Here is a 23,043-nt window from a genome sequence, read left to right on the forward strand (position 1 = left end):
CTGATGAAGACTGAGAGTCTTCTGCCGCCTGGTTCCGGACCTCTTCATCTTCAGCATCTGCAAGGGGGGTCGGCGGCGCGGCTCCGGGACGAACCCCAGGGCGAGCCCTGTGTTCCGACTCCCTCTGGAGCTATGTCCAGTAGCCTAAGAATCCAATCCATCCTGCACGCAGGTGAGTTGAAAATCTCTCCCCTAAGTCCCTCGATGCAGTGAGCCTGTTGCCAGCAGGACTCACTGAAAATAAAGAACCTAAAAACTTTTTCTAAGCAACTCTTTAAGAGAGCCACCTAGATTGCACCCTTCTCGGCCGGGCACAAAAACCTAACTGAGGCTTGGAGGAGGGTCATGGGGGGAGGAGCCAGTACACACCATGTGATCCTAAAGGCTTGCTTTTGTGCCCTGTCTCCTGCGGAGCCGCTATTCCCCATGGTCCTGACGGAGTCCCCAGCATCCACTAGGACGTTAGAGAAAATAAAAACACTTGGGTACGTTTCCAACATAACTAAAAAGTTCCCGACATCCGCCGCTGCTGTACTCTAATCATTATAGTATAATAGGCGGGGAGGTATCTGCATAACATGAGATACAAAAATGATAGCAAAATGCGTTCACAGATGAACACCTTATCAGTTTAGGTTTATAATATTAACCCCACCAGATTCCTTTGAAACTATCGCTTTCCTCTCTCTGTTGCTACTAGGCAACACATTTTATGTCACAAATAAACATCCGCAACTTCAGAACTTTCTGAGGATGATCAAGATACAACAAAAGTAAGATGCACACGCGATCGAACCAACAGCTAGAACTTGCCGTTCTACACCGTAGGCATGAGAAGATGCTGACTACAAAGTAATATGAGTATCCTAAACTACTATTCCTAAACTACAGCAATCTGATGTTAATAAATACACCTGAATGACTTCTCTGATGCGTGACGAGAACTGATTTATATGTAAAACATTTCCCGTACTAAAAACATGGAAATGGTCTCTCACCTGTGTGACTTCTCTGATGTGATTAGATGTGATTTCAGTATAAAACATTTCCCACAGTCAGCACATGGAAGATGGCCTTTCACCTGCGTGACTTCTCTGATGTATAACCAGATGTGATTTCAGTGGAAAACATTTCCCACACTCAGAGCATGAAAATATATTCTTATCTGCGTGATACCTCAAATGTACAACAAGATTTGATTTCTTTGTAAAAGATATACCACACTCAGAACATGAAAATGGCCTCTCACCTGTGTGAGTCATTTGATGTTTAATAATACCTGAATGCCGTGCAAAACATTTCCCACATTCAGTACACGAAAATGGTCTCTCACCTGTGTGGCTTCTCTGATGTGTAATAAGAGCCGATTTCTGTATGAAACATTTCCCACACTCAGAACACGGAAATGGTCTCTCACCCGTGTGACATCTCTCATGTGCAATAAGACCTGATTTATGTATAAAACATTTCCCACACTCGGAGCATGGAAATGGTCTCTCACCTGTGTGACTTCTCTCATGTGCAATAAGAGCGGATTTCTGTGTAAAACATTTCCCACACTCAGCACATGAAAATGGTTTCTCTCCTGTGTGAATTCTTTGATGTATAATAAGTTTTGATTTATATGTAAAACATTTCCCACACTCGGAGCATGTAAATAGCTTTTTAACATTGTGACTTCTCTGATGTATAATAAGTTTTGATTTATATGTAAAACATTTCCCACACTGAGAGCATGTAAATGGTCTCTCCCCGGTGTGACTTCTCTGATGTGTAAAAAGAGCTGATTTATATGTAAAACATTTCCCACACTCAGAGCACAGATATTGTTTGTTAAGTGTGCGCTTCTTCTGTCTAATAAAGACTGACTGATTATTAAAGCAAGTAACAATTTCAGAAGATGGAAAGACTGTAGCATCTGCAGGAACTGTACTATGTGTAGCAACATCTGAATTAATGTTACACTCCTCATGATTAGAGGGATCAGATGATATATCTGCACTGTGAGGTACTGGATGTATAACTGGGGTAATGGGGTTTTCTCCTGCAGAATCCCGTGTCATGTTCTTTTCTTCTAGTTTAAAATCTGGAAACGAAGTTAGATGTCCCTCTGAGGTATCCCTGCCCCTCTGTCCATCTGCTGGAAGAGAGAAATATGGAAATAAACTTTTTGATACACTAGTAGATACACTAGTAGAATAGACAAAATATTGGCTTAAAACGTAACACAATCACATCACCAGGCATAGTGCACAGACCCAAACGCAGACATTGGTGAGTAACAGTTCCTGAGCCTACACACTGCCCAGCTAGCATCAAAGGACTGGAAGCCTCATTAGTCAGATGCCCAACCACAATGGCCATCCAGATACTGCTCCCACACACAGACTGGGTCCTTGATAATTGAATAGACATGAGCTAAATTAGCAAAATGTCCTAGCACATAGAAGCTCTACAGGTGGACAGATAGGGGTATATTTACTAAGATTCGTATTAATACCGATTTGCAGTGAGAATCATCACGAATGTCATCGAAAGTGTATTTGTGCAACTTTTTGAATTTGTTACGCCTCATTTACGATGTCGATGTCATTCGTGGTTTTTTAAGGTATAATGCGGCCGATTTTGCGGTTTGTCGGCCGTGTTCTGTGTTTTTTTTACGAATGCGTCGCATTTCGGTTACGGCAGTGTTTGTCCGTTCACTCGCGCCTTTTTTTCCTAAGTTTCGTTTTTGTCACTCGTCCGTGATTGGTTAGATTCGTGATGGAGGAGTGTCTGTGCACATTACTATAAAAACGCCCCAAACCGGCCGAACCTCGTGGGTTTAGCTAGTGGAGAGGAGAGAGGAAGGTGTATTTGGAGTTGGTGAGTTTTGTGGAGTTTGTGGAGGTTTTGAGGCGGAGTTTTGTGATTGTTGAGTGCTGTACTGTGTGTGTAAGTAGTCTTGTCATACTTGTGGAGTTATTTAAAAGTCTGTCAATTTTTTTGTCTTTTGTATTTTTTTTTTTAAATTGTTTATTTTAATTTACAGGTTATAGACATTACAGCAATCTCCCCCCACTTGTGGGGTGAGCTGTTCCGTTTAACATTATATTACCAAAAGCAGAGATATAACCTTAGAATAAAGAACATGTGGTTCCCATAATGCAAATAAACAGTGATGGGTTATACATCGGGGTAAACAGAGGTTATTTAATTGGATGGGAACCAAAGATCAAACTCGTGACTATAGCAATGAGAAGAAAAAGACTAGAGAGAAAGAGCATGAAAAGCGAGAAGAAGAGACAGGAAAGACGGTGAGGGAATAGAGTAGGAGGGGAGAGGGGACAAGGTTAGAAAGAGGCCGCCGGTGCGCCCCCGGGCTGCGCTGATTACGCTCAGGGCGCTAGTACTAAATGGAGAGTGTTACTCGGGGAACACGGAAAGGGCGTGCTGGGGAAATTCCCAAATCTACTTGTCAGGGTAGGAGAATACAGGGATCATAGCAGGAGAGCCGTCGAGCTCCTGGGGGATCGTAATCTATGTGCGGGAGCCTGAGAGTCGAACCATAGTTCCCAGGTCAGGAGAAACTGGAAAGATCGGTTATGGAGGAATGCAGTGATTTTTTCCATGCTTGCGAAGTACCATACTTTATTGATGACCTGTTGCATAGGGGGGGGCTCCCTCTTTTTCCATTGGAGGGCAATTGAGCACCTGGCCGCGTTTAAGATCTGTGTCAGTAATTTACCAGAGTTCGGAGGTGCGTTAGCAATGGGGAGACCTAGTAGGAAGGACCAAGGGTCTTTGCATACCTGGATCTGGAGCACTGCGCTCAGCAGGTGTGCGACTGAGTCCCAAAATAGCATGATTTTGGGGCACGTCCACCATATGTGGAGGAAAGAACCATGCCCACCGCATCCTCTCCAACACAGGGGCGAAGAGGAGGGAAATATTTTGTGGAGTCTAGAGGGGACTAAATACCATCTATATAAGATTTTATATGCGTTTTCCTTTACTAGTGTTGAAATAGAGGCTTTCGCGGCCGCAGTGAAGACATCTGACCAATCAGAATCAGCCGGCATCGGGCCGAGGTCCCGTTCCCACTGGAGTATAAAAGCCGGGGTCGCCGACTGGCCCCCTGCCTGAAGAAGGGAATACAGCAAAGAGATGATTCCTCGGGCAAGCGGTTTGTGGTAACAATAGGACTCTAGGGTGGAGTGAGGTTGGAATGGAGATGAGTTCATTAAGGAAGAGACGAAATGTCTCACCTGGAGATAGGTAAAAGGATTCGCTTCCGGGAAGTCATATTTTGACATGATTTCCGGTAAAGGTGCACAGGTACCTTCGGACAGCATGTCCAGGACAAAGCGAATGTTATGTGTCAACCATGGACGCCAGCGGGTCAGAGAGCGGCCCGGGGCGAAAGAAGAGTTGTCCCATAAGGGAGTAAGCGCCGAGGGGTTGTCTTTTGTATTTTAGTTACGTCTATTGTCATTGTTTGTGAGTAAGTGAGTGAGTGAGTGAGTGAGTGTGTGTGTGTGGTGTGTAGTGGTAGTGGAGGAGTGTGTTATTTGTTTTATTTTCTCTGTGTTTTTTGTGGTTTGTTCTGATTATGTCACAGTCAGAGGTGAGTGTGGTGGAGGAGGTGAGTGAGGTGGAGGAGGTGAGTGAGAGGGAGGAGGTTAGTGAGGAGGAGGGGGAGGTTGCGGCAGCGGCTTCCACTAATAGTGATAGTGATGGTGTTGTGGCTCCGCAGCCACGCACCACTACAAAGACGGGCTGCAATGTAAAGTTTAGTTATTCCGAAAATATGGCTCTGGTGCGGGAGCTGATGAGGCATCATCGCGAGTTGTTTGGGGCTGATGCAGCAAAGGTGTCGACCCGCAGGAAGACTGTTCTGTGGGGGAAGGTTGTTGCTGCTGTGAACAGTGAGGGTGTGGTGAGGCGGACCGAGGACACCTGTCGGAAACGCTTCTATGACATCAAGCGCCGTGTGAAGGCCAAGATGGCTAAGGAGGCAAAATCTGCCCGTCAAACCGGGGGTGGACACCCCTTCCGAGCGTCTTATAAAGATTGGGAGGAGCCGATGCGTACGCTGATTCCACCAGAGGTGGTTTCTGCCATTCATGTCCGGGATTCGGACCGGCCAAGGGCGGATGGTGACTGTTTAATATTTCTGCCTTCATTTATAACATCTGTGCTTTGTCCTTAGTTGTGTGTAATTTTTGTATGATGTTTTTTTCTTTAAAAAAAAGTAAAACAAAATGTGTTGTTGATGTAGTGCAGGCCAGGCCACCCTGTGGTTCTCCAGCTGTTGTCAAACTACAAGTCCCATCATGCCTTACCACAGTTTGGTACTTAGTGAATGACAAATGTGTTGGTTGGCATGCTGGGATGTGTAGTTGCACTACATCTGGAGAGACACAGGTTGGGCCGGGATGGTGTATTGTGTTTTTTTTTTATTTTTTTTAAAGCCATTATGTATTGTGAATGTTTGTTCTTGTGTTGGTCATTTTCTGCTGTCTGCTTTACAAAGTAAATGTTATTTTGAGAATACAGGTTGAGTCTCCCTTATCCAAAATGCTTGGGACCAGAGGTATTTTGGATATGGGATTTTTCCGTATTTTGGAATAATTGCATACCATAATGAGATATCATGGTGATGGGACCTAAATCTAAGCACAGAATGCATTTATGTTGCATATACACCTTATACACACAGCCTGATGGTCATTTTAGAGAATATTTTTTATAACTTTGTGCATTAAACAAAGTGTGTGTACATTCACACAATTCATTTATGTTTCATATACAACTTATACACACAGCCTGCAGGTCATTTAATACAATATTTTTAATAACTTTGTGTATTAAACAAAGTTTGTGTACATTGAGCCATCAAAAAACAAAGGTTTCACTTTCTCACTCTCACTCAAAAAAGTCCGTATTTCGGAATATTCCGTATATCGGAATATTTGGATATGGGATACTCAACCTGTATTAATGAAGTGTGATGACTGTGTTTTGTGCCAATTTTTTGAAATCTTATCCTTTTTCCCTGGATGTATGTTTATTTTGTGTTCTGGTTTTTCATTGGTTTTGATGATGTGTATTTGCATGCATTAGTAGTTATTTTGGATTAATTTTAGTGCATATATTTGTGGCTACTGTAATTATTCTTGGTGTTCATTTTTAAAAAAATTACCATGTAATATTGTGGCTGTGTAAAGCTACGACGTATGTGTTTTAAGTGGTATAATATAGGACATTATGAGCATTTCTGTATGTATTTTAGGTATTTTTGTTTTGACATTGAAAGTATACACAGCCAATGTAGTCATGCATGCAAGGCTAAGCATCGCTTAGTTTAAGTCACAGCAGCTACCACATATGTTTTCAACCCTAACAAAAAAAAAAAAAACACAACCAAAGACTATGTTCATATCGACATTCTTCTTCTTTCTACAGTACGCCAGAGAAGCAGCACATCCAGGCCACAGCCAACCCTGCCTAGAGCTGATGATGGTGGGAATGCTGGTAAGATTTTACTCTAACCACTTATTCAGCAAAATATTTTAAAATATGAAATCTAATGAGGATACTATCACACAGGTTCTTCGTCTGTTCCGCGTCCACTAAGGCGCCCATCACAGGGCAGCGTTACTGTGGCTACAAGGCCACCCAAGAGGCCCCGTGTTCAGGCTCCTGCACCAGCATCACCACCCCGAAGGCGCATCTCTGCAGTGTCTGCCGTGCCACCACTTGCGCTTTTGGCCAGCCCCCAAAGTGATGAGCCACAATCCCCACAGTTGTCTGGTGAGTAATGTTTTATTTATTTATACAAAACAATTAGTAAACAGTGTAGTAGATTAAATAACCAGGTGAAGGCATAAGGAAGTGAAAAAACACTGTTATGTGCAAGATGATAAAGGCAGCAGTACAAAAATGTATAAAAAAGTGAAGATACATTTTGGAGATGCTTGCCTTGTGCCTTTAGCACCTTGCACATATCACTGGTTTCTCACTTACTTATGCCTTCTCCATGTTCATACATGTGCCCCACTGTTAGTACTGTAAATTATAAACTCAAAATAACCACTAAAACTTGAATTAATAAACAACTGCAAGCAGATGATTTTAACGTTATTTTAGGATGTTATTTGCCAAATTTGTGGATATCCATATCCACACATTTTGTATAAAATTAACGTCAAACAAAAATAAAACAAACTAAATTACATAATAATAAAAAAAAAAAAACATGAACCAAAATTCCACTTCTAAACATAGGGCACCTTAAAAAAAATGAAACAAATGATAATTTGTACATTTTAGACCACTACATTAGTATACGTTTTCGACAGACCACTGACTGCCATGACCAATGTATGATTGTATTGTTCCACACATTTTATTTTTTTTGTGTGTTGGGCCAAAGGAACCTTCATAATCCAAATTAAAATGTATTACATTAAATTTGGAAGAGTACATGGAGTGTAAACAGTAATTCAGACTCTGAATCCTACAATTTGCAACCATAAAAAAAAAAAAAATAGTTTACGTTTGGAGCAACATCATTTAACTAAAAGGTGACCAACATAGTTAAGTTTAATCATTAATCGATTCAGCCATAACATTAATATTATGAAGTAATGCATGTTGCCGTAAAACTATTGTAAGACCAATGCGCCATATGTACTAAATATTGCCTGTGTTCAACCCCATACAGACCCAGGCATCATGAGCGACGAGGGCCAGCAGGACCGTGCCCAGGAGACATTTACACTCCACCTGCAGCCCATCGACCCAACACAGGCAAACATGCCTCAGGACATTACCCAACCACCTCAAGCATCCCAAAGCCAACAAATGAGCACAACACCAGGGACAATACAAACGGACCAAGAGTTTTGGTCAGGTTGGGCAGCACAACAGGCACAACACTCCGCGTGCCTCACCACCCAAACACAACACCTGTCTAGTCTGCCCCATCATTTGCCAAAAGTGAGTCGCAACTCAGCCAGACTCATAGTACAGGTGGGGCGGATAGCAAACACTATGGAGCAGATGAGGGCAGACAACACACAAATGCAGGCTAACCTGCAGCGCATCATGGATGAGCAACAGTGGCCACAGACAACTCTAATACAGATGATTAAACATAACCAAGTAATCAATGACAATCTGTCTCGCATCATAGCCAACAACACTGCCGCTTATACCCAGCTTACGGCAAGTTTAAATATTTTAAGTCAAAATCTCAGTGTGATGGGCACACACCATGTGACCTCGAGCTCAGGCACAACAACCCCTAGCCAAACCCCTGTTCAATCACCAGTTCGACGTTCAAGTCGAAGCCGCACCCACGAGCCACCACAAGCCTCTGCACCCAGCACCCAAAAACGTAAAAAATAATATTGCGTGTCCAGAATATGGAGTCCAGTTAATGATTTACAATATGTGTTATGCCTAAATTGGTATCTTGTTTAAAATCAAATGATAACACCAAATATGTGTATTGCTTAATTAGCTACCAAAATAACCAACACATTAGTGTCTATGGCCAGATGAGTATTGAGACAGGGCGAGAGCGTACTGTCTCAGGGTCTAGGGTCAGTTTGACCAGATCATACAGAGTGAACTAAGTTATAACATTTAGTCTGAGCATCTGTATAACATGGGCATCAGCAAGTTAGTTTTAGTTTAAAGGGCCAAAAAAAAAAAAAAGGCTTGGCCAGCCTACGCGGAACATGTACAACCTGCTGACCCTGTTGTTTTTCCTGGCCTGGGTTTATTGTAGACTCATGGAGCAGTGTCAGGTATCCTACAGCAAACAATACAGCAGTACGACACACAGTAGCAGCCATTTCAGATTGAGAGTGTTGAGAAATGTGTTGGGGCCCCTTTTAAAGGTCAAAAACTACATGTGTGAGTAATGTATAATTGACAACACATGTAAACACGCTTCTCAAAAGCAAGTCTACTTTTTTTTAGGCTTTTTGTACGAATAGTAATATATTACGACCGCAAAACCATTATCACGCTCTAAAATACAAATACGAATGCTTAGTAAATGACCGAGTTCTATATCTAATCAGCCGCGTTTGACCGATGGTGTATTCATTCGTACTTTTACTACACAGCCGTAATAAAAATACGAATGCACTCTTCACTGCCGTAATTTGAGTTTAGTAAATTCCCGAGATGACACTTTGAAGAAAAAACAGCATCTTGGTCAAAATCGGGACCTTAGTAAATATACCCCATAGGGCCTCATTCAGAAAAACACACTATGCAGCCGCAATTCCAGCTGCCTACCATGAATGGAAATATCTCCTGAGGACACCAGCCAGCACTCCGAGTAAGATAAGTCTTGCAAATGCTCTGTGCCCAATTCTCCACTGCCTAAAGCGACCACCACCACTAGTAATGGCACTCACACATGCCCCATGCTAGGTAGAACACATCAAATGAAAATGGCATGGAATGGGCACACACAATACTGGAAACAGCTCGCAACTGTGTCTACACACCCAAGCCCACATATGAACCCCCAGTTACCACACAGCTGGCACCCACCATCTCCCATACAGGCTAAGGTCACTTGCGAGCGAGAGGCGTCCAAATGACCCAGAGTTACTCAAAGTTGCACTTGCAGACCAAGACGCATGCACAATGGCCCTCATTCCGAGTTGATCGCTCGCAAGGCGAATTTAGCAGAGTTGCTCAGGCTAAGCCTACGCCTACTGGGAGTGTATCTTAGCTTCTTAAAATTGCGACCGATGTATTCGCAATATTGCGATTACAAACTACTTAGCAGTTTCAGAGTAGGTTCAGACTTACTCGGCATCTGCGATCAGTTCAGTGCTTGTCGTTCCTAGTTTGACGTCATAAACACACCCAGCGTTCGCCCAGACACTTCCCCGTTTCTCCGGCCACTCCTGCGTTTTTTCCGGAAACGGTAGCGTTTTTATCCACACGCCCCGAAAACGCCGTGTTTCCGCCCAGTAACACCCATTTCCTGTCAATCACACTACGATCGCCGGAGCGAGGAAAAAGCCGTGAGTAAAAATACTATCTTCATTGTAAAATTACTTGGCGCAGTCGCAGTGCGATTATTGCGCATGCGTACTAAGCGGAATTTCACTGCGATGCGATGAAAATTACCGAGCGAACGACTCGGAATGAGGGCCAATATGTAGGAATCATGAGAAACGACTCAGAATCAGGACCATAGCCAGCAGCTGAGAGCCACAATCAGCATCAATATGTCCTTCAGGCCATCACAGCCGGAGTCCAGCTACTAATTTAGGTGGAAGCTTCGGTGTAGATCTTAGGGAAAGAGGAATCACCTGATACTTTGCTTTGGTACTGCAGCACTAGATAAAAAGGACTAACAAGAGTTATGGTAGACTTACCATTGTTAACTCTGTTTCTCCGAGGTCCACAGTATCCACAATGGGTTGTAGGTGGCGTCTGAGGATTGGGCACCAAATGGTTAAACTTTTGGACTCCCAGCATGCTTTGGTCCAGTCTCCTGGTACCTGCTGGTCCAGGAAATCAGTTTGTCACAGAGTCCAAGGCAGGAGCAGAATTAAAGCGAGAAGGAAGACCTATTCAGGCGAGAAAAACGCACACACTCCCATACCAGAAGGAAGGAAGGGATTAATAAGTGTAGAGATTCTCAAATCAGCTGCATCAGGGTGGGTTCCCTGTGGATACTGTGGACCTCGGAGAAACAGAGTTAACAATGGTAAGTCTACCATAACTCTTGTTTTCTCCTTCAGGGTCCACAGGGTTCACAGTGGGATGTCCCAAAGCAGCATTCGAGGGAAGGGACGCTCCCGACTAGACAGGAGAACCCTACGCCCAAACTCAGCATCCTGAGAGGTAAATGTATCAAAGGCATAATGTCTGACAAATGTATTTATGGATGACCATATGGCTGCCTTAAAGAGTTGCTCAGCTGAGGCACTACGGTGGGCTGCCCATGAAGGATTGACTGAACAGGTAGAATGGGCAGAGACATTATCCGATAGAAAGAGATTGGCTTGAGAGTAAGCTTCTGAGTTAGTCATCCAAAGCCATCTAGCCAATGTTTGCTTAGTGGCAGGCCATCCTCTCTTGTGGAATCCACAGAGGACAAAGAGAGTGCCTGTTACTGGTACGATTCACGTAGATCCTTAATGCACAAACTAGGGGGGTCATTCCGAGTTGTTCGTTCGTTATATTTTTCTCGCAACAGAGCGATTAGTCGCTAATGCGCATGCGCAATGTCCGCAGTGCGACTGCGCCAAGTAAATTTGCTATGCAGTTAGGTATTTTACTCACGGCATTACAAGGTTTTTTCTTCGTTCTGGTGATCGTAATGTGATTGACAGGAAGTGGGTGTTTCTGGGCGGAAACTGGCCGTTTTATGGGTGTGTGCGAAAAAACGCTACCGTTTCTGGGAAAAACGCGGGAGTGGCTGGAGAAACGGAGGACTGTCTGGGCGAACGCTGGGTGTGTTTGTGACGTCAAACCAGGAACGAAACTGACTGAACTGATCGCAGTTGCAGAGTAAGTGTGGAGCTACTAAGAAACTGCTAAGAAGTGTCTATTCGCAATTTTGCTAATCTTTCGTTCGCAATTTTGATAAGCTAAGATTCACTCCCAGTAGGCGGCGGCTTAGCGTGTGCAAAGCTGCTAAAAGCAGCTTGCGAGCGAACAACTCGGAATGAGGGCCTATGTCCAATGATGCATCTCCCACAGAGAGATCCGGCAATTGAAAGGCTGGAACTACTATTTCTTCATATAGATGGAATTCTGAGACCACCTTAGGAAGATATCCAGACTTGGGGCCTCATTCAGTTAGGATATCTAATTCTGCAGAATTTGCTATCCTTTTGATCGCATGCTGGGGGCCGCCCATCGCAGGGCTAGGCCGCCCAGCATGCTGCCAGCCACCGCCCCCCCGTTGAACAAGCAGAAATTGCGATAGCATCGCAATACCTGCTTATTAGCAGAAACTAAGGATGCCTTCTGCCGGCACAGCTTTCCTGCGCCCGCAGGAGACCCGCCGCCATCTTACCGATCACGGCTGCTGTGTGTGATGCCACGCAGCCGCCACGATCACATCCCAGTTCGCGCCGCACCGCTAACCGTTCGTCCGGCCCCGCCCCCCTGCAACGCTCCATCTCCTCCCTGGAAACGGAATGTTTCCTCCCCCCCCCCTGATTGACAGGCAGAGGGGATCGCATTTTTTGCGCCCCCCCCCCCCCCCCCAGCAGAAAATGCGGGCGCGTGTACAGGACGGGTTGCTGCGCCCGTATCTTTTTCTCATTTTTTGCGGCTGGATTGCACACTGCGATCCAACCTGTATGAGGCCCTTGGTTCGGAGAACCGCTCTGTCTGGATGGAATACCAGAAATGGAGGGAAACATAAGGTTAATGTTGACATTTGTACCTTCAGGGAGGTTAGGCGGAGGCCTCGATCCATTCCAGCTTGAAGGAGTGCTAAGATTCTTGTAACTTTGAAAGACCTTGGATCATAGTTTCTGGTAGAGCACCATTAAAAATAAGCATGCCATATTCAGTAATAGATGCGAGATTCCTTAATTTAAGATTCGTTTGCATTACCGCCTGTGAAAAGCATTTTGGATGTTTCAAGTGCCACGCCGTCAAACACAGTCGATCCAGGTGTGCATAGAGACAGGGACCATGGATCAGTAGATCTGATCGTTGAGGCAGTAGGAACTGAGTGTCCATGGATAGCCTCTGTAGATTTGTGTACCCATTTCACCTGGGGCACGCTGGAGCTGTTAATATTACGGCGCTCCCTTCCTGTTTGAATTCTCGAATCACCATGGGCAACAGGGAGATTGGTGGGAACACATATGCCAGATTAAATTTCCATCTCAATGACAGAGCATCCACGAAGATTGCCTCGGGGTCCCTTGTTCTTGACCCGTACACTGGTACCTTGTTGTTCTTATGTGAAGCCATAAGGTCCACTTTCCGGCAGTCCCCATTTGTTTACCAGAATCTGAAAGACTTCAGGGTGCAAGGCCCATTCACCTGCATGAATGTCATGCCGGGTGAGGAAGTCCGCTTCCCAATTTAGGACTCCGGGTAGCAATATTGCGGACATGGCTGGATGAAGAAGTTCTGCCCACTTTAATGAGCAACTTACATCTCTCATTGCCATCCGACTGCGAGTGCCTCCTTGGTGATTGAGGTACGCTACTGCAGTGGCATAGTCCGACCTTCTGAATCGGTTTGCCGTGAAGCACTTCCTTTGCCTGGGACAGTGTCAAGTTCCATGACATTGATTGGCAGACAACTTTCTTCCTTGGTTCTACGGTCATGGAGAGAGTACTGCCTTGTTACAGCTCTTCAGCATCGGAGACTGGCGTCCATTGTTAGAAGCTCCCAGAGATCCAAAAGGGTTGATCCTTGTCTAAGTGGGACGTCTGTAGCCACCAGGCTACTTAATGACGTACTTCCTGAGGAAGAGTCATTTTCTGACTTTTTATTGTCTGATGCTGTCCATTCCATTTGGAGAAAATCAGATGTTGAAGTGGTCTTGAATGGAACTAGGCATATTCTAAGATGTTGAATGCCGAGACCACTGATACCAGTATCCGCATTGCTGCATGTATGGATACTCACCGACTGTGTAGCAATCCACAGATTCTCATCTGTATCGTGGATATTGTGTCCAGAGGTAGGAAGTTTTCCTGAAGACTGGAATCCAATACAGCCCTTAAGCGTCATCAGTTGAAATGGGACTAGGGAAGACTTTGCCCAATTTATGAGCCAGCTGTGAGCCTGTAGGCAGGATATTGTCACTTGTAGATGGCAGTGGAGGGTTTCCTGGGATTGTGCCAGGATTAACAGGTTGTCTAAGTATGGAAAAATTCTTATTCCCTGACGACGTAGGTGAGCTGCCATCACATCCATAATTTTGGTAAATACCCCTGGAGCTGTGGCAAGTCCAAAGGGTAGTGCCTGAAACTGATGGGAGAGTGCAATTGGTACATGTAATTAAGCATCTAGAATGTCCAGGGACACCATTAAATCCGCCGGCTCCATTGCCAGGATAATGGTCTGTAATGTTTCCATATGGAGTCGAGGCACCCAAATATATTTGTTCAGAGCTTTGAGACTGAGAATGGGCCAGTGAAACCCATTTGGCTTCTGAACCAGGAACAGGGTAGAGTAGAAACCTAGTCCTCGTTGTGCTGAGGGAACTGGCACTATCACTCCTGATTGTAGCAAACTCTGTACTGCATTTTGTAGAGCCCTGACCTTCGTTGCCACTGACGGCGGGGCTGGTGCAAAAGAACTGTTGAGGGGGACGCTTCTTGAAGGAGAAGGCGTACCCGTGAGACACCGCTTCTTGCACCAAGGTAAACAAAGAGGGAAATAACCACTGCGCTGCCAATAGCGACTGGTAAAGGGGTGTCAAACCCTGGTTAGTAAAGATACAAAAGAAATTAAAGAACCAGCGCTGTTGTTTGTCCAATAACTTAAACTAAGATAAAATTTCTATATAAGGAATAAAATGTCTATTAAAAATACTGAAAAAAGACGGATAAGTAAAAAGTTCACAAAATTTAATAGACTTAAAACATATATAATTTTTTTATCTTAGTTTAAGTTATTGGACAAACAACAGCGCTGTTTCTGTTCATTTCTCTTGAACCAAGGTATCTGTGGTGAACTGCTGTCAAACCTGTGCAAACTGAAGAAGTCGGCCTCCCACCTTGGGATCCCCCATGTGGAGGCCCGTGCCATCAAGCCGACGACTTGTCTACTGGTCTAGCAGTAGAGCATCTGGCTGACCAAGCCTGGTTGACCTTAGTCTTAACAGTTTTATTTGATTGAGACTGTTTGACATAAGCCTTTCCCTTCGCTTTACCTTGGAGCCGAAAGGATCGGAAAGCAGGGAATCTAGGTTTAGATGTCGAGGAAAACCCAGCTGATTTAGAGTTTGCTCCCGACATTAGAATGTTGTCTATTTCTATCCCGAACAGAATGTTTCCAACAACGGATAAGGATTCCAATACTTTCTTGGATTTCGTATCAGCCTTCCTTGAACGTAGCTACACTGCCCTGCGAGTGGCTACTGAGGAAGCTGATGCTTGAGAAGCTAATATAGCCATATCTAGGGCCACTTATTCCATACAGGCAGCTGCTTGCTTTATAATTGCTATATGGGATAATTGTTCTCTTGTTCCTTCCTGAACTGAGAAATCATCTCAAAAGCTTCCACCCAGCCTGTCACGGCTTTAGCCACCCATGCTGTGGCAATAGCTGATGTTGCACTTGCCCCCGATAGGGAAAACACAGTCTTAAGATAGTTATCAATTTTTCTGTCTGTTGCATCAATTAATAATGCTGAAGACAGAGGTATTGTAGATTTGAGCACCAGTCGAGCTACGTGAGCATCTACCTTGGGAGGAACTTCCCTTTTAACACATTCCAAAGGTGATAGTAAGAGACCAATTTGTTTTGGTAACTTAAACTTCTTACTCTGTGTTTCCCATGCCTCTTGTATAATTTCCGTCAACTGAGTTTTGGATATTCAGCTTTTACTGTTTTTGAACGTTTAAAGATTGGAGCCTTAGATCTTAGTCTAGGCTCTACTACTTCTTACACTGACAATTTGTGCAGTGAAATCCATATTAACTCACACTGTGGTGTGGTGCTCCTATTCTCTTGAGGTAGACTTAGAGAGAGAAGATTTGGCTTCATTTGCAGTATCATCGGATATATGAAAAACCCGTGTAGATTGTGAGGGTGGTGCCTCATGTCTAAACATTTTCAAATCCCTGGACCCATCTGCTAGTAACAATTGCTGACAGGCAGCCAAGGTCTGGGCCAAATCTTGGACTGAGTGTGACAGCACATTCATCCAGGGGGGTTGTTGCATAAATGCAGCAGAGTTTTGTGGGCATTCCATGCCCGGAGACATAGCTGGAACAGCCAAGGGATCTGCTATATTCGACAGAACCTGTGCAAAAGAAGCCCACGGGGGTTCTTGTGCAGGTTCCTGGCCTGAGGCCGGTTGGTCAACATGTTTGAGGCTTTTTGTGAACCTAAAACAGTTTGCACACAACCCATCCAGCACAGAGTCCTGAGGGGTTAACCCTTTAGAGGACAAATGTGATATTAATATTGGCTCAGGTGCTGGATCGTTAGCCTAGCCTCGTGAGGACTTGGCAACAATATTATTATTGTTCTCTGTTCATCTATGGACTCTATTCTATACTGTGTAACCATATATGGCAAGAGATGTTTGTAAACACAAATGCTGATGATTTTTTGGTACTATAAATAAAGGAGCCTGAGCATGGATTCTCGGAGCTGATCTGAATACATCACAGACAGTGTATGAGTTTTATCTCTCTCTCTCCAGTCGACTGAAATTTGCAAAGTGTATGCGGAGCAGACTTCTCAGAATTGATAACAGGGTGTAAGCAAACAAGACGCAGTCATTTCCTGGAGGCCCCAGCGAGATGCCTTATCTCCTATCCAGAACTGACCAGACAAACTGCAGGGTACATCTCTAGAGTGGTAACACACAGTGACATGATGTGAGGGGAGAGCAGGAGTATAATAGGGGATGATGGCTCCTGACTCTCCCACTGGGCAGATACATTCCTCTCGTTAGTTTGTACTGACAGAGGTATGTGATAAGACACTGCTGTAGTGACTGAGCCAAGGGAATATGTGACTCTTCTGTAATACATGTTTATTACGCACCTGTGTTGATATCTGTACGGATTTCCTCCTCATTGCACTCTTGATCACCTCTCATATACGTCTCTTCTTCTCCCTCTGTATCTTCTGCCTTCATATCAGTCACATACGTCTCTTCTTCTCTCTCTATATCCTCTGCATTATTAGTCAGATCTTCAACCTAAATAACCCACAAAACAAAAAAAACAAAAAAACTTTCATAATGGGGGTAATTCCAAGTTGATCGCAGCAGGATTTTTGTTAGCAATTGGGCAAAACCATGTGCACTGCAGGGGGGGGCAGATATAACATGTGCAGAGAGAGTTAGATTTGGGTGGGGTGTGTTCAATCTGCAATCTAATTTGCAGTGTAAAAATAAAGCAGCCAGTATTTACCCTGCACAGAAATAAAATAACCCACCCAAATCTAACTCTCTCTACACATGTTATATCTGCCTCCCCTGCAGTGCACATGGTTTTGCCCAATTGCTATCAAAAATGCTGCTGCGATCAACTTGGAATTACCCCCAATGTCTGTTATTATTTGATATTAAGCAGAAGAATATTAGTGTATGAGACACAACTTCTCTACAGATCAAATAGTGATAGTCACATTGGTATATTGATGAGACCCTAAATCTCACCTACCTGATGCTCCTGTGGGATCCTGTGATTCTCCTCTGTACAATCCTGGGAATACAGAGGACGGGGACATCTCTCTGGGGTATTCCTGTTACTGGGTCCATCTGTAGGAGACACACAGTGACTGAGTATAGCCATCAGAAACTATAGGGTACTGTCAGAATAGGCAGGGCCCTCTCTTCTTCTGCTCCCATTGCAGTCCCACAACTTACCTTTCTAGGCGCCGGTTGCCGCTCCCGGCATGACCGCAGCAGGGCCGGGACCACAGCAGCAGCACAGGAAAGGAGTCCGGAGTAGGCACTCTTAGAAGGACAGCACCAGTAGTATTTCATATTTGAAGCAAGCCACGAGCCAATCGGAGCTCATGAACCGGCAGCCAATCAGGAGCTGCCACTGCAAATTCAATATGCAACTAGTGCGGTCCCTCTACGGCAACCTGTGATGAACTCCAATCCACACTACTGCCAAGCAGGCCCCGTTGTGGTCAGGGCCCAGGACTGCTGTCCTAGCAGTCCACCCCTGATGGTAGCCCTGGAGTACAGTGTATACATGTGATTATCAGATGATGTGTGTATATAGGGTACCCTACACCTGCTCTCCCCTGTACAACAAACGGAAGTCTCCTCTTACCCAGTGATGTGAGGAGCCGGTGATTCTCCATCAACACGTCCTTGTACAGACTCTTGTGTTCCTCTATATACTCCCACTCCTCCATGGAGAAATAGACAGTGACATCCTGACACCTTATAGGAACCTGACACACACAATGATACAGTCATCACCCAGACACATCCCCTGGTGTTACTGTATAATGTCCCATTCCCAGCAGTCACCTCTCCAGTCATCACTCAGACACATCCCCTGGTGTTACTGTATAATGTCCCATTCCCAGCAGTCACCTCTCCAGTCATCACTCAGACACATCCCCTGGAGTTACTGTATAATGTCCCATTCCCAGCAGTCACCACTCCAGTCATCACCCAGACACATTCCCTGCTCTTACTGTATAATGTCCCATTCCCAGCAGTCACCTCTCCAGTCATCACCCAGACACGTCCCCTGGTGTTACTGTATAATGACCCATTCCCAGCAGTCACCTCTCCAGTCATCACCCAGACACGAACCTGGTGTTACTGTATAATGTCCCATTCCCAGCAGTCACCTCTCCAGTCATCAACCAGACACGTCCCCTGGTGTTACTGTATAATGCCCCATTCCCAGCTGTCACCTCTCCAGTCATCACCCAGACACATCCCCTGGTGTTACTGTATAATGCCCCATTCCCAGCTGTCACCTCTCCAGTCATCACCCAGACACATCCCCTGGTGTTACTGTATAATGTCCCATTCCCAGCAGTCATCACCCAGACACATCCCCTGGTGTTACTGTATAATGTCCCATTCCCAGCAGTCACCTCTCCAGTCATCACCCAGACACATCCCCTGGTGTTACTGTATAATGTCCCATTCCCAGCAGTCACCTCTCCAGTCATCACCCAGACACATCACCTGGTGTTACTGTATAATGTCCCATTCCCAGCAGTCACCTCTCCAGTCAGCAGCTGAATGATCTTGTTGGTGAGTTCCAGGATCTTCTGGTCATTGTGCCTCTCATGTATCCATGAGTGAGGTGGAGACACCTTGATGGGGCTCTGGCTCCTGCTCAGTCCTCCTGACACAAAGGGATGGCTACTGGGTGTCTCACACTCCCTGGATATCTTCACTACTGTGTAATCCTGTGTATTGGAAAATACATTATAACGGCATAAACTCCTTACCTCCCAAATCATGTCCCTGTATTATTACTATAGATAGAAATATCACAGTGACACTCCCAGATCCCCTCACCTCTTCAGTCATGTCCCAGATCCCCTCACCTCTTCAGTCATGTCCCTGTATTATTACTATAGTTATGTTAATTATTATTACTATAGATATAAATGATATCACAGTGACACTTCCAGATCCCCTCACCTCCCCAGCCATGTACCTGTATTATTACTATAGATATGATATCACAGTGACACTTCCAGATCCCCTCACCTCTTCAGTCATGTCCCTGTATTATTACTATAGATATGTGATGTCACAGTGACACTCCCAGATTCCCTCACCTCTCCAGGTATGTCCCTGTATTATTACTAAAGATATAAGTGATGTCACTGTGACACTCCCAGATCCCCTCACCTCCCTAGTCATGTCCCTGTATTATTACTATAAATATAAGTGATGTCACTGTGACACGCCCAGATCCCCTCACCTCCCCAGTCATGTCCCTGTATTATTACTATAGATATAAGTGATGTCACTGTGACACTCCCAGATCCCCTCACCTCCCCAGTCAGCAGGTAGATGATCTCCAGGGTGAGACTTAGTATTCTCTCAGTCATAGGACTCCTGTCCTTCTCCATCCTCAGTGACTCAATGATGTACATAGGACACGTCTCACAATCGTGTAATGTCAAAAAAAAAAAGTCTCTCCGGATTGACACTGTGTAATTATCTAGGAATAAATATAATAATTAAATTAATTAACATGTCATCACATTGTACACCTGTAACATAATCAAATATGTGACCATTTATATTAGTACAAGGAACCAAGTCCTGGAATATAACAATATATCTATTACTGCAGCCTCTCACACTGTGATAGTGAAAGTACTACAATGGACGTATACATATCACCAAGATTAAGTCACTTATGTCCTAGCAGAAAAAAAATAATAAGATTTTACTTACCGGTAAATCTATTTCTCGTAGTCCGTAGAGGATGCTGGGGACTCCGTAAGGACCATGGGGATAGACGGGCTCCGCAGGAGACATGGGCATTTTAAGAAAGAATTTAGTTCCTGGTGTGCACTGGCTCCTCCCTCTATGCCCCTCCTCCAGACCTCAGTTAGAGAAACTGTGCCCAGAGGAGACTGACAGTACAAGGAAAGCATTTTGGTAATCCACGGCAAGATTCATACCAGCCACACCAATCACACCGTATAACTTGTGATAACAACCCAGTTAACAGTATGACAAATAACATAGCATCCGTTCATGCCCGATGCAACAATAACGTAGCCCCTTATTGAAACAATAACTATATACAAGTATTGCAGAAGAAGTCCGCACTTGGGACGGGCTCTCAGCATCCTCTACGGACTACGAGAAATAGATTTACCGGTAAGTAAAATCTTATTTTCTCTAACGTCCTAGAGGATGCTGGGGACTCCGTAAGGACCATGGGGATTATACCAAAGCTCCCAAAACGGGCGGGAGAGTGCGGATGACTCTGCAGCACCGATTGAGCAAACATGAGGTCCTCCTCAGCCAGGGTATCAAACTTATAGAATTTTGCAAAGGTGTTTGAACCCGACCAAGTAGCAGCTCGACACAGCTGTAGTGACGAGACCCCTCGGGCAGCCGCCCAAGAAGAGCCCACTTTCCTAGTGGAATGGGCTTTGACCGATTTAGGTAACGGCATTCCTGCCGTAGAATGCGCCTGCTGAATCGTGTTACAGATCCATCGAGCAATAGTCTGCTTTGAAGCAGGGCCGCCAAGCTTGTTGGCTGCATACAGAACAAACAGTGCTTCTGTTTTCCGGACTCTAGCTGTCCTGGCTACATAAATTTTCAAAGCCCTGACCACATCAAGGGACTCGGAATCCTCTAAGTCCCGTGTAGCCACAGGCACCACAATAGGTTGGTTCATATGAAAGGATGAAACCACTTTTGTCAGGAACTGAGGACGTGTCCGCAATTCCGCTCTATCCATATGGAAAACCAGATAGGGGCTTTTATGTGACAAAGCCGCTAATTCCGACACTCGCCTAGTCGAAGCCAGGGCTAATAACATGACCACCTTCCACGTGAGATATTTCAACTCCACCTTTTTAAGTGGTTCAAACCAGTGTGACTTTAGGAAACTTAACACCACATTAAGGTCCCAAGGCGCCACCGTAGGCACAAAAGGAGGCTGAATATGCAGTACTCCCTTTACAAAAGTCTGAACTTCTGGGAGAGAAGCCAATTCTTTTTGAAAGAAAATGGATAGGGCCGAAATCTGTACCTTAATGGAGCCTAATTTAAGGCCCAAATCCACTGCAGTTTGTAGGAAGTGAAGGAAACGGCCCAAATTGAATTCTTCCGTAGGAGCATTCTTGGTCTCACACCAAGAAACATATCTTCGCCATATACGGTGATAATGTTTTGCTGTTACTTCCTTCCTAGCCTGTATCAGCGTAGAGATAACCTCAACCGGAATGCCTTTTTCCGCTAGGATCCGGCGTTCAACCGCCATGCCGTCAAACGCAGCCGCAGTAAGTCCTGGAACAGACATGGTCCCTGTTGCAACAGGTCCTGCCTTAGAGGAAGAGGCCACGGATCTTCTGTGAGCATTTCCTGCAGATCTGGATACCAGGTCCGTCGTGGCCAATCTGGAACAATGAGGATTGTTCTCACTCCTTTTCTTCTTCTTCTCCTCAACACCTTGGGTATGAGAGGAAGAGGAGGAAATACATAGACTGACCGGAACACCCACGGTGTCACTAGGGAGTCTACCGCTACTGCCTGAGGGTCTCTGGACCTGGCGCAATACCTCTGTAGCTTTTTGTTGAGGCGGGACGACTTACAATCTGTGCGAAGACTTCTGGATGAAGTCCCCACTCTACCGGGTGTAGGTCGTGTCTGCTGAGGAAGTCTGCTTCCCAGTTGTCCACTCCCGGAATGAACACTGCTGACAGTGCGCTTACATGACTCTCCGCCCAGCGAAGAATTCTGGTGGTTTCCACCATTGCCACTCTTCTCCTTGTGCCACCTTGGCGGTTTACATGAGCCACTGCGGTGATGTTGTCTGACTGGATCAGAACTGGTTGGTCGCGAAGTAAGGTCTCCGCTTGACGTAGGGCGTTGTATATGGCACTTAGTTCCAGGATGTTGATGTGAAGACAAGCCTCTTGACGTGACCAAAGACCTTGGAAATTTCTTCCCTGTGTGACTACTCCCCAACCTCGGAGGCTTGCGTCCGTGGTCACCAGGATCCAATCCTGAATGCCGAATCTGCGGCCCTCGAGAAGGTGAGCACTCTGCAGCCACCACAGGAGTGACACCCTGGCCCTGGGGTCAGGGTGATCAACCGATGCATCTGTAGATGTGACCCGCACCACTTGTCCAGCAGATCCCATTGGAAAGTCCTCGCATGGAACCTGCCAAAGGGAATGGCCTCGTATGACGCCACCATCTTTCCCAGGACTCAAGTGCAATGATGCACTGACACCTGTCTTGATTTCAAAAGGTTCCTGACCAGAGTCATAAGTTTCTGGGCTTTTTCTATCGGAAGATAAACCCTTTTCTGGGTCGTGTCCAGAATCATGCCCAAGAAAGGCAGACGAGTCGTAGGAACCAACTGCGACTTTGGAATATTGAGAATCCAGCCGTGTTGCTGTAACACTTTCAGTGAAAGAGATACGCTGTTCAGCACCTGCTCTCTTGATCTCGCTTTATGAGGAGATCGTCCAAGTACGGGATAATTGTGACACCTTGCTTCCGCAGGAGCACCATAATTTCCACCATTACCTTGGTGAAAATCCTCGGGGCCGTTGAGAGACCAAACGGCAACGTCTGAAATTGGTAATGACAGTCATGTACCGCAAATCTTAGGTACGCCTGATGAGGTGGATAAATGGGGACATGAAGGTACGCCTCCTTTA

The 23,043-nt window shown here is 45.2% G+C and overlaps 1 protein-coding gene across 2 annotated transcripts in view; it reads right to left on the reverse strand.

Moving 5' to 3' along the window:
• Positions 1–403: 403 nt before the first annotated feature.
• Positions 404–23,043, reverse strand: part of LOC135054666 (oocyte zinc finger protein XlCOF7.1-like) — a 40,222-nt gene continuing 17,582 nt past the window's right edge. The window contains exons 2-7 of one of the 2 annotated variants that reach the window (XM_063957910.1): positions 19,678–19,847; positions 18,892–19,080; positions 17,976–18,099; positions 17,352–17,449; positions 16,729–16,885; positions 404–2,137 (exon numbers count right to left, since the gene is read on the reverse strand). In XM_063957910.1, coding sequence (XP_063813980.1) covers positions 1,056–2,137; positions 16,729–16,885; positions 17,352–17,449; positions 17,976–18,099; positions 18,892–19,080; positions 19,678–19,779 — 1,752 coding nt within the window. In that variant the 5' untranslated portion in view covers positions 19,780–19,847 and the 3' untranslated portion in view covers positions 404–1,055. Of the gene's footprint in view, positions 2,141–16,728; positions 16,886–17,351; positions 17,450–17,975; positions 18,100–18,891; positions 19,081–19,677; positions 19,848–23,043 lie in introns of both variants that reach the window. The other variant, XM_063957907.1, reaches the window with a different exon arrangement.

Source organism: Pseudophryne corroboree, chromosome 3, assembly GCF_028390025.1.
Source record: "Pseudophryne corroboree isolate aPseCor3 chromosome 3, aPseCor3.hap2, whole genome shotgun sequence".
NCBI classification, from domain to species: Eukaryota; Metazoa; Chordata; class Amphibia; order Anura; family Myobatrachidae; genus Pseudophryne; species Pseudophryne corroboree.